Genomic DNA, 13848 nt, shown 5'->3' with positions numbered 1-13848 from the left:
GGGGGGGGGGGGGGGCGGCCAAAATTGTTTTAGCTTGGGCGGCAAAAATCCTAGAGCCGGCCCTGTTTAGGAACCTCTTTCATCATATTTCAGATGTCCCAGATTTTCAGTTCATCTATGTGAAAGTGGCTGTCTACTCAAAATTCACTGAAAGCTGCTCTGAGGTTTTGAATGTAAGCAAAGATGGTCAACAGGCAGAATGCAGGTGAGGATGACTAAAGCATAAAATAAGGCACCAATCCTGAAAACATGCTTATCTTAAGTTTATGCACTTAGTAGTCATACTAAACTCAGGAGTCTGGATCCAAAGTCCTTTGAAGTCAATGGGAGTATTTTCATTAATTTCAATGGGTTGTAAATCAGGTTCTCAGTGCCTGTTTGCAGAATTGAGGCCCAACTGATTTATTTCTATAATAACAAAAATCTAAACATTCGCAGAAGAATACCACAAAAAGGAAATAAGAAATAACTCAGTATTTACTTTTTCTGACATACTACAGGGGGTTTATATTTGTTAAATTAAATTACAGGCCATCTCACATTATCTCCTGCAGTTACATAATCCTATTCAGATCCAACGGCACAAACTCTTGCAGAGTCCCTAGCTTCAATGAGATTCCACATGAGTGGAGGTGTCCATATTAGTGGACCTTAGTGCAGGACTGGGGTCTTACATTGCACTCTACACACTCACAAACTCTTTAAAAAAAAACAACCAAAAACAGAACAGAATTTGTAATGGGAAAGATCTTGAAGAATGTGCACAAATTGCTGCTCATCAGATGGATGCAAATAATTCTAATTTCTTTCCAAATGGTGAATTCAGGGCATATTAAAACAGGAGATACTAAGGTTTGCCATTATTACTCTAAGTTAGCTTGTATAGTTGTACTATAGCAGGAACCAAGGCACTATCATATGAAACTCAAGGGGTGCAGGAATGAACACAGGAGTTTCACTTTCAGTTAACTGTAGGCTGTGCATGTGGAGACGATGACAGTTTTCCAGGAGGAGCATATGACTATACAATACATAAAGCAGTCTCTGCTGGCCAATTCAGTATCTTTTGTTAGCACCATGGATTGGTTTCCAGAGGGAGATAGGGCATGCATATTGTGGATGGAGCAGTTTCAGTGATGAATGGAAAAGGGAATAAAATATGCTAAAACTGTGCTCCTGGGCCATGAGAGGGCAGTCTCAATTCAGTATCACTTTAAATATATGGTATTCAAACAGTGCAATGCAAGATTTTGTGCAATGCAAGAAAAATTTTGAAGCCTGCATTCAAAACAGTAGTGGCTTTTGGCATCCAAACTGCCTTTTTAAAATGCACATTTTGATTAAAAGATTCTGCCTACACATAAGCATTTTAGTATACATGTTCATTTTTTTAACTACACATATAAAATGTGACACTTTTAAAATACACAGAGTACTCTAAGGAGAAGAAATTTCCAAAATCTTATATAACTGTCAGGAGGTAAAGGACATGAAAGAAATTTGTTTATGTGTGGGCACTAAAGCTTGTGTTAAAAGAAAAAAAGTGTGCCTATATTCAATATGCTCCCCTCCTCCCAAAATCCCCAAACATCTTTTAAACTTTATGAATTGAAAGAGGTGGTGAAAATTGCTGGCAGATTTTGACAGTCCCTGTGATCCCAAATCAATCAGGAGTCACAAAGGCTGAGACACACTTTTAATCACTACATGCAGTTGGCCTCAGTGGAAAGTGGTTATTGAAAAGTCATCTATGAAATAAAAGACTCCCTTTGAAAAAGTAAAGTGTTTCCAATAGATAGGGTTACCATATTTCAACAATCAAAAAAGAGGACGGTGGGAGCCCCGCCTCTGCCCCTCCCACTTCCCGCCCCTGACTGCCCCCCTCAGAACCCCCAACCCCCCCGTTCCTTGTCCCCTGACTGCCCCCTCCTGGGACCCCTGCCCCTAACTGCCCCCCAGGACCCCACCCCCTACCTAAGCCTCCCTGCTCCTTGTCCCCTGACTGCCCCCTCCTGAGACCCCCCCATCCTGACTGCCCCCCTAGGACTCTACCCCCTACCTGTCCCCTGACTGCCCAAAACCTTATCCACACTCCCACCCCCTGGCAGACCCCCGGGACTCCCACACCCCATCCAACCACTCCCCCCCCCCGACAGACCCCCTCCCCAGCACTCCCAACCCATCTAAACCCCCCTGCTCCCTGACCGCTCTGATCCCTCTCCCCACCCCTGCCCCCTGACAGCCCACCCAGAACTCCCAGCCCCCCTGCTCCTTGTCCCCTGACTGCCCCCTCCTGAGACCACCCACATCCTAACTGCCCCCCCCTAGGACCCTACCCCCTACCTGTCCCCTGACTGCCCAAAACCTTATTCACATCCCCACTCCCTAGCAGCCCCCCCCCCAAACTCCTGATCCATCCAACCCTCTCCCTGCTCCCTGTCTCTTGACTGCCCCCTCCAGAACCCCCCTGCCCCTTCTCCGACCCCCTGGCCCCCTTACCGTGCCGCTCAGAACAGCGTGTCGGGCTCCACACAGAGCCCGACACGCTGCCGCGCTCCCCCACGGAGTGCATAGCCCGGATCCTGCCCTCGCAGAGTGCTGCTGAGTGGCGCGCTGGGCAGCAGGGGAGGGGGAGCAGGGGGAGGAGCTCCAGACTGCTGGAGGCCCGATGTGAATGGCCAGCGATCTGCGAATGCAGGGAGGGGGGGGGGAGAGAGAGAAGAGGGGAGTGATCTGAAGCTGCAGGGGAGAGGAAGGGGGAAGCGGAGGAGGGGCTCTGGCTGCCGGAGCCCCGTGCGAGTGGCTCGATCCGGCCGGCTGCCCTGTCAGCCGTGCCGCGCTCTGCATGGGAGAGGGGGGGAAATCCGGACATTTACAAATTCCCCCCGGACGCTATTTTTAAACTCAAAAAGCCGGACGTGTCCGGGAGAATCCGGATGAATGGTAACCCTACAATAGACTCATGCATTGTTCTAGTTCACCTACCTTAAAAAAGAATCCACAACACACTTTTTGGTCATCCTCGAATTGTTCTCTATCACTCTCACCTTCATATTTCTCAACAGATACTTCAGCCTTTTCAGGTGGTTTCAAATCTGAGAGGGAAACTTCAATTAGGTTAGCTGTTTTAGGAATCGGTGTTGGCAAAACAGGTTGGCTTAGCTGATCTTCATTTGGGGTGAGGCAGACAGTTTCTGTGATGGGCTGAGATAATACTTCAGAAACCTTACATTCAAAAGGCTTGATCTCCTTTTCCTTCACTTTTTGTTCACATTCTTCCAAAGTACCTTTTTGTTGTTGTTCTTCTTTTGCTCCATCCTCTGTAGTTTTGACTTCTTTCAAAAGATTTCTTTTTAATTGAGGTTCAGAGATACGTTCTCCATCATCTCCAAAACATACAAATGATCTAGTCTGAATGGGAACCTGACTTGGAGAAAATCTTCTCAAACGAGGAAGACTATCCACAGACCGTGGAGCAGTTAAGGTGCGATTAAAAGGTATTATTTTCAGTTCATTTGGCCTAGGAGTCCTTTGCATTTTAACGGGGAAAGAGGCATTCTTCCTATTAGAAGACTGTGGTGATTGATAAGTAGGGCGAGGAGGTTCCAAAGCAAATGGTGCAATAGGAGATGACAGTCCTGTTTGCCTCATTGAAGATTTAAGCTCTCGGATTTGTTTCTGAGGTGAAGGCTGAGGAGGTGAAATAACCCAGGCCTGCTGCTCCCTCATTTGCATCAACATCTCTTGCTGAAGGGATAGGCGTTGCATTTCCTGCTGTAGGACATGTAGAGAAGCATTTAGCTTTTCAATAGATTTTGTATATTCTAAAATATCCCCTTCATTTAAGATTTCTTCTGCAGGGCTCACTAAGTTCCATTGCTTTTCACCATCCATAGGTGTATTAGGGGACTTTAACCACTTGGCCTGAGAATTTTCAGCACTTTCCTTTATTACCTCTGCAGTCTTATTAATTTGTTCAACTGGTTTGTGTGTGTCTTTTTCATTCAATCTATTACTATCAGTGAATACTTTTTCATCTTCAGCTCCAGCTGCTTCTTCTCGAAGAGGTGATATTCCATCACCTTTCTTTTTCACTACATTAAGAAATGCTGTCCTTCCCATTTTCTGTCTCTGTTTAGTAAAAGCAGCTTCTACTTTCTTCTTCTGTGCTTCTATGGCTCGCCTCTTTTCCTCCAGCTTCATCCTAAGATGGACCATTTCTGAAGCAAGCAACTGGGTAGAGTCTCTTCCTTGAGGAACAGGTGTTTCCTCAGGTATATGAGTCCAAGCAACAACATGAGGAATATTCAACTCAGAGCCTTCTGGGGTAGTTTTCTGAGAACTGCTTCCACTACTTCTACTATCTGTGTGATTCAGTTTCCTGAATTTCTGCTCTGCAAAGCTGGTCATTTTGACTCCCGAGCTTGAAGAAGCACTGCTGCCAGCTTGCGATTTGGTACTTATTGAGCTTGGACAGGGACTTAATAGCTCTCTGTGGTTGCTAGCTCGTATATCATAATCCTGAAGACATTTAGGTGGGTCTTCCATGTCAGAATCCATGCTTACAGTATAATCTCTCAAAGAAGAATCCTCATCCATAGTTTCTGGAATATCTTCTGAAGGAACATGTATTCCAGTATCCACTTCAGTATTGTCAGTCACAGGACTTAGGGCAACTTTTGTGTCTGTAATGATATCAGGATTAGGCTGATTTAGTTTAATATTTGAATTCAAGATGCTAATTTCCTGGTTATGAAGAAAGAACCCATTTGTAATTTGGTCTGGCTGGATAACAATGGGGGATTTTTCAGTATCATGAATTATCTGCAAAGCCTCTTCAATGCTTGGAGTCTCAATCTGATTGCCAAAATCATCCATAACTACCCTGTTTTGCAGAGCTCCATTTGGAAGCTTGTACTGGCTGTTTTCATTGGCATTCCTTTCATTTGTGTTAAGAGATGCACTGGCCTTTGGGTTGATATGAGATACTATGTCCTTTTCTTCTTCAATATCTTGAGTTTCCTCTTCTCCATTTACTGGCTTGAAGGACAGGTTTTTCCTAATATGTTTGGGCATGCGGTTGATATTTAGCATAAGGCCTTCATTACTAACAGATCTAGTAATTCCTCTGTTTGGAGTAGATGTCTGAATACTGTTTTCGTTATCAAAAGAAATGTCAAATGAAACTCCATGCATCGAAGATCTAAATGGGATTAAAATAAAGAAAGCTGTTAAACAACTCATATTTAATACAATGAACAAACATATATTAATGTGAAAAAACAATCTAAAATTGTAGGGCTACGTGTACTAATGAGATATGATTAGCTTAATTTGCTAGCATTATGAAAATACAAAATTAAATTGAATACAACATCTTATTCAGGCTCATGCTTTTATTGTTTGTTCTAATTGCTTGTATTAAATTATAACGACATGTATGCTTGTATTTTCATATGAAAAATATGCTTATTCATTTTGGGTAACTTCAGAGGGAAAATAATAATATTCCTGCCAATCTTGTAATACAATTAAGGAATTTTAGGAATATAGGAACTGGTCATACTGAAACACATTAGTGGTCTATGTAATCCAGCATCCTTCTTTTCTGACAGCAGCCAGTACCAGATACGTCAAAGGAAAGTACAAGAAGCCATACAGTGATGGTTTATACCTACAACGTAAGAGTTTATATCGCCTCTATTTTGTTCTAAAATCCTCTCTCATCAGCCTATTCTCATTATCCATAGAAAAGTACCTTTTAAAAAAAATCCTACTCAGCTCCTGATCTCAATGACTTCTATTGGCACTTCAAGTATATTGCGTGCAGACAAATATATTTAACATCACCAGTTATAATATGAAATATTGGAGCACCCCAATGTTAACCTTTCACCAGGTTGAAAAATTGACCAATGATTCCTATGTTTTCTTTTCTATTAGCTAGTTTCTACTCAATGATATTGCTTTACCTCTTACTCTGCAATGACTTGGGTTTACTTAAAAGCCTCCTGTCAAAGGCTTTTTGAAAGTCCAAATTATGTTAAATATAGTTCAGTATTGTTTAGTGGCTGATCCATAGTTACTTCTTAAACCAGCTTCTACGTAATGATGACTTACCTTTTCTCTTTGGGCCAAGTCCCTACATATCCATCCACATAAGACATAGATGTGGATCTTCTAATGACTCCTAATTGGAATTAAAATAGAATATAATGTAACTAAGTTACAACTTATGGAAATACTTGGAAAATCATTTTAAAATAAACAAGTTAGTTCAGCAAATCAGTTGCTTTCATTGTTTTGAATATTTCAATGGTAAATTATCAAATTTTTGGAGGTTTTTTGTTTTTATGTAAAATGATCTTTATTTTCATGTAAACAAGAGTATGGCAATCATATACATGAATTATATCAGATGCACACAGTACCCATCACTCAGTAAAGAGATAAAGGTAAATTTATTACTGAATACAATATTAATTATGTTATAAATAACTGTTGAAAGCCATATTCCACTTAAAGTGGAAACCAAACTTCATAAAACGTATACAGCCAGTAAGTCTTTACAAAAACCACTGTCTTGAGTGTGTGCTTATCACAAGAAGTTATAGACCCAACCTTGTAAGCTATCCATGTGTGGATCTCCCACGGAAGTCAGTGGGAGGTCTGCAACAAGATATCCGGCAAGAGTATCAACAAAACAAGATAGATAATATTTTATCCAAAAAACCCAGTGCTATGCTGTTACCTGGAGCAGCTGAATAAGGCTGATGGTGTGTATGCCTAACAGGCACAAGTTGATGAGATGGTGTAAAAGTTGGACCCTCCACACTGTAAAGCAAAACAAAGTAATAGAGGCCACATTAGAAGAATGCAGCCAAACTTTGTATATTAGGACAGTACAAGAAGTAATTTATTTTTTGTGTGAACGAATACAGCCGAATGTAATTTTGCTTTTGAAATATTATTAATTTATTAAAAAAAAAAGTACAAGCATATTAATTACCACCACTAGAGCCAAAAGAAACCTGCACAGAAATTAAAATAGAAAGCTTTTCTGTAGTTTTCAGAAATGTCTACTGAAAATGTTTGTTTTACCAACAAACATCTGTCTTTTCACTTATTCCATGCTAATGTTCTTCGCATGAAGATCACTTCTTTAGGTTTGATCTTGGCAACACACACTACAGCACATAATGTAAAGGTAGAGGTTTCCTAATGTCCACAGCATACAGTGGCCTGGTCTACACTACAAACTTAGGCAAACATAAACTGCATTAAATTGATCTAATAATCATAGAATCATAGAATATCAGGGTTGGAAGGGACCTCAGGAGGTAATCTAGTCCAACCCCCTGCTCAAAGCAGGACCTAATCCCAACTAAATCATCCCAGCCAGGGCTTTGTCAAGCCTGACCTTAAAAACCTCTAAGGAAGGAGATTCCACCACCTCCTAGGTAACCCATTCCAATGTATGTGTCTACACTACTGAGTCCCTTCCGCCAACCTAAGTGGCCTATAAAGTCGACTTCTGTACTCCACCTCCGCAAGAGATGTAGCACTTGATTTCACATCCACAGGTTGACATGGGGATAGTGTAGACACTGCATTGTGTAATTTGAATGAATTGGCCTCCAGGAGGCGTCCCACAGTGCTCTGCTGTGAGCACTTTGAATTTCACTGCACATCAGCCAGTTACACAGGAAAGAGCTGCTCTCCTGTTAAAGCCCCTGGAACTTTTGAATTTTCATTTCCTATTTGATCAGCATGGAGAGCTTGCCAGCACTGCTGATCATGGAGACTCAAGGCTGCAAATGCGTTCCAGTATGGAGTACACAGGGGTGGTGGATCTAATTGCTGTGTCGGGAGAAGAGTCTGTGCAGGCAGAGCTCCGATTCAGCAGAAGAAATGCTGATATCTATGCCAAGACTGCGCAGGGCATGGGGGAGAAGGGCTACACTAGAGACACACAGCAGTGCCGCATGAAAATAATGGAGCTTTGGCAAGTGGACCAGAAGACAAGGGAGGCCCCACAGGCATGCCGCTTTTATGAGGAGCTGCATGTAATTCTCGGTGGTGACCCTGCCACTACCCCAAAACGCTCTGTGGATACTTCCCAGGAGCCCCGGGTGGCATGTCTGTGGAGCAACAATGAGGAAGAGGAGGAGAAGAATTGTTAAGCAGGCAAGCGGAGGATCCATTCTCCCCAACAGCCAAGAACTGTTTTTAACTCTGGAGCCCATCCTCTTACAGGACCAGTTGGTGGTGGAGCGTGATGCCGGGGAAGGCACCTCTGGTGAGTACACATTCCCAATCAAACTGTAGGGGTTACATGCTACTATTTTTTGTGTTTAATCTGAACAAAAAAGCATACTTCAAAACATTTTTTTTATTGTGTTGTGTCAGTTCAATAGAGCTGACACGTAATCTAATTTATTTATATAATGCCTTATTTCAGCCTCCTACGTACTATAGTGATAAGCTCTTTACAAATACCTCTATAGATTTTTGCAACTTGCTTTTTTAATGTAATGCGATACAACAAAAGTTACAACCACTTTTTCATTATTTAATTAAAAAAACACATGACTAGCAATAAGACAAAGACAACCCAGCACCACAGGCACAAGCTGCAGCTCTCATGTGATTTTTGCCTAATGTGTAGTGTATACTGGCATCTAAATAACCTTCATGAGAAGGACATTACTGTGAGATAATGGAAAATATGGATGAATAAATAAAGCATTTTCCATGGGTACATAAGAAAATTGAATAAAAATTCCTATTTGATTATTTCTGCAGGTTTCTCTAAGCAGTGGATAACTGGCATAGAGGTTTATACCCTTATTTTAGATTTCAGTTAAAAAATGCCTATTCCATACTCCAGTGCCTGTATATTATTTTAAAAAAAAATTTCATTGGGAAAAGATCTGTAAAACATTTTGTCCATCAGAAAGAAAATCCATCTGCTTAAATCCCAGTCACATCATCCACTCAAGAAAAGCCTGATGTTGGCACGAGCTATTAATTTTCTAGCATTATAAGCCTAACTCCTTGGGGAGAGGCCATCTATTTATTTACTATGAAGTGCTGTGCACTATTATCATACCAAAGTACTGCATTTGATGATAAAAACAAGAGACCCTACAATTAGATAATCAATTAGTGGGCTCATAATATTCCAACACAAAAACTATACTTAATCTTTACAGAGACAATAAAACTATTGTTGCAATGATGAACTAGAACAATATGCTACCCCATTATATACAATGTTGATGATGGTTTGTACTACAGTTCTGAACAGGTCTCAAGAAACAGATCCTACTACAAGTTCAGCATGTGTGTCAAGGCACCTATCTGGGGCAGCTTACAGGCAATACTTAACTCTGAAGTCCTAATGATAGTAATAAAAGTAAAGCCCTTTAAGATCTGAGATCTCTAGGGGCCTTCTACAAATGGAATTCAAATGTCTATCTTAGAGATTCCAATCTATCCTCTTCACTATGGAAGCTAAAATCATCTACACAGACAGATTCTCTTCTTATCCAATGTGGGGAATTCTGTTTGGTGTAACAAAGGTGCTTATGTCATTGAAGAACTCTGTCAGAGTGAAGATAAATCCCTTATGAAGGGCTTCAACTCTTGTTTTTTTATAACTGCAAGCTATATACTTCCTTCTCTTTGCTATTGATTCAGTTTTAAGCTAACATTTTCTTTAAAATATAATGTAAATAAAGTTGCCTCCACATTAATATACAGTAGCACAAAGCTCAATATTTTAAGTATAAGTGAAGCCATTTGCTGTCTTTTATGGAATTTATAAAGGACATCCCTGACCAGGGCTCCAATTCTTATCTCATTTATACTGGATATACACTGGTGTAGCCCCATTGTCTTTAGGGGAATAGCTCCTGATTTACATCAGTGTAAGTGAGAGGAGAATCAGGCCCTACCACCTAATGGTAGTAGGAAATATCATTCCTTGCTTGACAGGTTTCTCTATTCTATCTCTCAGAAGATACTGAACATGATTAACCAGGTTAGCTAAATAAAAAGAATATACCAAATAGCCAATTAAAATGCTAATTTTATCCTCCTTCTGTGCTCCAAAGTCATAATCAATAAACCCATATTGAAATGTGACTGTCATACAACACATATTCCACTTCTGTTCAACTGAAGGCCTTCTCTGGCTCTATCAAACGAAAGGTTAAGCAGGGATAAGGTAAACTTCTCCACAATATCTATTGTACTGTAGCAAGAGAACAAAATGAAAAGAAGACATACACTGACTCCACAATTGTAACTCAACTTAACTGGGAGACTAAAGTCAAAATAAATTTAAAGTTTTTAATTAGGGCTGTCAAACGATTAAAAAAATTAATCGCGATTAATCGCACTGTTAACAATGGAATACCATTTATTTTATATATTTTTGGATGTTTACTACATTTTCAAATATATTAATTTCAGTTACAACACAGAATACAAAGTGTATAGTGCTCACTTTATATTTATTTTTGATTACAAAATTTGCACTGTAAAAAACAAAAAAATTGTATTTTTCAATTCACTTCATACAAGTATTGTAGTGCAATCTCTTTATCATGAAAGTTGAACTTACAAATGTAGAATTATGTAAAAAAAAAACTGCATTCAAAAATAAAACAATGTAAAATTTTAGAGCCTACAAGTCCACTCAGTCCTACTTCTTGGTCAGCCAATCACTCAGACAAACAAGGTTGGTTACAATTTGCAGGAGATAATGCTTTTTGCTTCTTGTTTACAATGTCACCTGAAAGTGAGAACAGGTGTTCATATGGCACTGTTGTAGCTGGCGTTGCAAGATATTTATGTGCCAGAGGCACTAAAGATTCTTATGTCCCTTCATGCTTCAACCACCATTCCAGAGGACATGCTTCCATGCTGATGATAGGTTCTGCTTGATAATGATCCAAAGCAGTGTGGACTGATGCATGTTCATTTTCATCATCTGAGTCAGATGCCACCAGCAGAAGGTTCATTTTCTTTTTTGGTGGTTTGGGTTCTGTAGTTTCCACATCAGAGTGTTGCTCTTTTAAGACTGCTGAAAGCATGTTCCACACATCGTCCCTCTCAGATTTTGGACAGCACTTCAAATTCTTAAACCTTGGGTCGAGTGCTGTAGCTATTTTTAGAAATCTCACATTGGTACCTTCTTTGCATTTTGTCAAATCTGCTGTCAAAAATGTTCTTAAAACGAACATGTGCTGGGTCTTCAGCCGAGACTGCATAACATGAAATATATGTAGAATGCAGGTAAAACAGAGCAGGAGACATACAGTTCTCCCCCCAAGGAGTACAGTCACAAATTTAATTGACACTTTTTTTTTTTAACGAGCATCATCAGCATGGAAGCATGTCCTCTGGAATGGTGGGCAAAGCATGGAAGGGGCATACGAATGCTTAGCATATCTGGCATGTAAATACCTTGCAACGCTGGCTACAAAAGTGCCATATGAACGCCTGTTCTCACTTTCAGGTGACATTGTAAATAAGAAGCAGGCAGCTGTATCTCCCGTCAATGTAAACAAACTTGTTTCTCTTAGTGATTGGCAGAATAAGTCGTAGGACTGAGTGGACTTGTAGGCTCTAAAGTTTTACACTGTTTTGTTTTTGAGTGCAGTTATGTAACCAAAGAAAAATCTGCATTTGTAAGTTACACTTTCACAATAAAGAGATTGCACTTCAGTACTTGTATGGGGTTAATTAAAAATACTATTGATTTTGTTTATCATTTTTACAGTGCATATATTTGTAATAAAAAATAATAATATAAAGTGAGCACTGTGCACTTTGTATTTTGTGTTGTAATTTAAATCAGTATTGAAAATGTAGAAAAACATCCAAAAATATTTAATAAATTTCAATTGGTATTCTATTGTTATAAGTGCGATTAATCGCGATTCATTTTTTAATCATGATTCATTTTTTTTAGTTAATCGCGTGAGTTAACTGAAATTGACAGCCCTATTTTTAATATAAACAAAACCAAAACCTATTTAAGTGTATTCGCTACTCTGGACTCCCACTGGTTTCATAATTAAGGATTTCCTCATAATAAACTATGCCACATTTTGATTTTTCCCTCAGTTAAGATTTCATGACCCTAAGCGCTAGTATAAAGATGTGCCACTGAGAGATCAGCATTTGGTCTTTTCTGTATTTTTCCTTTCACTTCACTTTCTTTATAAACTTTAGAAATAGTCACTCTGGATTTCAGGAAAACAAGCTCTTTTCTTGGCCTCACATATGCTGAACAAAGTTTAACATAGTTCAACAATGGCTGCCAGCCAGAAAAAGTCATGCCTGGGATTTTCTCCCAATTTCTTCAGTCATCGTAATTTCTGTGTGTGATATTAAGAGTCTAAATCCCCTTCTGCTATAATTAATCTACCTAACACCAGAGGAAGCATTATAAATCTTTTTTTAAAGGCACCCATCACCACAATATCTAGGTGCACTACCAGTATGACAAGGAAAAGGTTTTATTATTTTTCCATCTCCAAGAATGTGATCTCTAGTACTTCAAGAGGCTCTTTCATCGAGGCATTCATTCCTCTGCTTTGAATGGCTAGTTCTAAGTAACTATTTTAAGTGCAGATATTGCAAGAATACTAAAAAGCAACAAAACAAATAACTGATTATTTTACATAGCAGCTTAAATAGGATTACTGGGACAGGCTGTGAAGCCTGATAACATAGATTCAAGTTTTGGGGCTGCTGGAGGTGAAAACACTGACTGGTTTGAATGTTGAATCTCCAGATTCAAGGGTTCCTTGTGGTGCAGTATGTTAGTGCACTGGTGACAGAATTCAAATCCTCTATATTGTAGATCACAAGCAAATCAGAGTTTATTATTTCTATTCTAGTCTCCACTGTACAGATGGTGATAAATTGCAATCTCTCTGAATGGACCAATCCTGTGAGGTGCTACGTAGATTCAGTTCCCTCTGACTTAAATGAGAGTTGAGTGCCTTCATGACTTGCAGGACTGAGAGATTGTGAGAAAGTGAAGCCCAGAACTGGAAATGCAGATAATGAATCCCATTGCTAAGGCACACTGTCAGAGCTATGTGGGGCAGGCTTCCATATTACAAGCAATTCTGGTTCTAGCCAGAACTAGTGGTCTTGCACTTTCATAACTAAATTTATTTTCAGAATTTAACAAGGTTTCTCAATCTTTTCATATGTATTCTTACACAGAATGAAAAGGAATCAATGGGACCAGGTTCAAAAAATTCTATAATAGTTGTTAGCAGTCTTTTGCTTTATGTTTATGGAATCATGTATGAGAAATATGGCTTCCCCTATTATTTGGTAATACACCCTCTGGACATTTCTAGAAAGGGCATCAGAAAATATACAAATATTTGTGCTTGATTTGAGTGGAATGGGGGAGAAATGTAAAACGGCACTAAAGAGACTGATATTACCTGGCTATAAAGTCAGAACCACGTGAACTATCCATATAATTTCTTCTATTAGCATTCAAAATAGGAACAGAAGATGCATCTTTCACAGGTTCAGCTGCAATAGAAGACAAAACCTCCACATTATTTTAGTTTATCATGCAGTTCAAAACCTTATCAACAAAGCTGGTTGAAATATTTTGAAGTAATTTTTATTCCATAAGCTTACACAACCAATATTTTTTTAATTTTTTCAATGGAAAGTGTTCATTATTTTCTTAGTCCCTCTTCTGCCCCTTTCCCCCATTTTGCCACTGAACAGAGGGAGGAGAAGAATAAGAGGAACAAAGAAAGGCTGATAAATCAAAAAAAAAAAAATGAAAAAGCCACC

The 13848-nt window shown here is 39.5% G+C and overlaps 1 protein-coding gene across 1 annotated transcript in view; it reads right to left on the bottom strand.

Annotated features, from left to right (window-relative positions):
- The window catches only part of LOC113407450 (calmodulin-regulated spectrin-associated protein 2-like), a 188311-nt gene that overhangs the window by 10735 nt on the left and 163728 nt on the right, over positions 1-13848 (bottom strand). Inside the window, exons 9-12 of the mRNA XM_026655999.1 lie at positions 13482-13575; positions 6752-6834; positions 6121-6190; positions 2986-5203 (exon numbers count right to left, since the gene is read on the bottom strand). Of these exons, the coding sequence (XP_026511784.1) occupies positions 2986-5203; positions 6121-6190; positions 6752-6834; positions 13482-13575 (2465 nt within the window). The remainder of the gene's footprint in view (positions 1-2985; positions 5204-6120; positions 6191-6751; positions 6835-13481; positions 13576-13848) is intronic.

The sequence above is a fragment of the Terrapene carolina genome, unplaced genomic scaffold, assembly GCF_002925995.2.
Source record: "Terrapene carolina triunguis isolate 2854851 unplaced genomic scaffold, T_m_triunguis-2.0 Scaffold211, whole genome shotgun sequence".
Taxonomy (NCBI): Eukaryota; Metazoa; Chordata; order Testudines; family Emydidae; genus Terrapene; species Terrapene triunguis.
The sequence above is the reverse complement of the archived record's forward strand: the minus strand, read 5'-3'. Positions and strand labels throughout refer to the sequence as shown.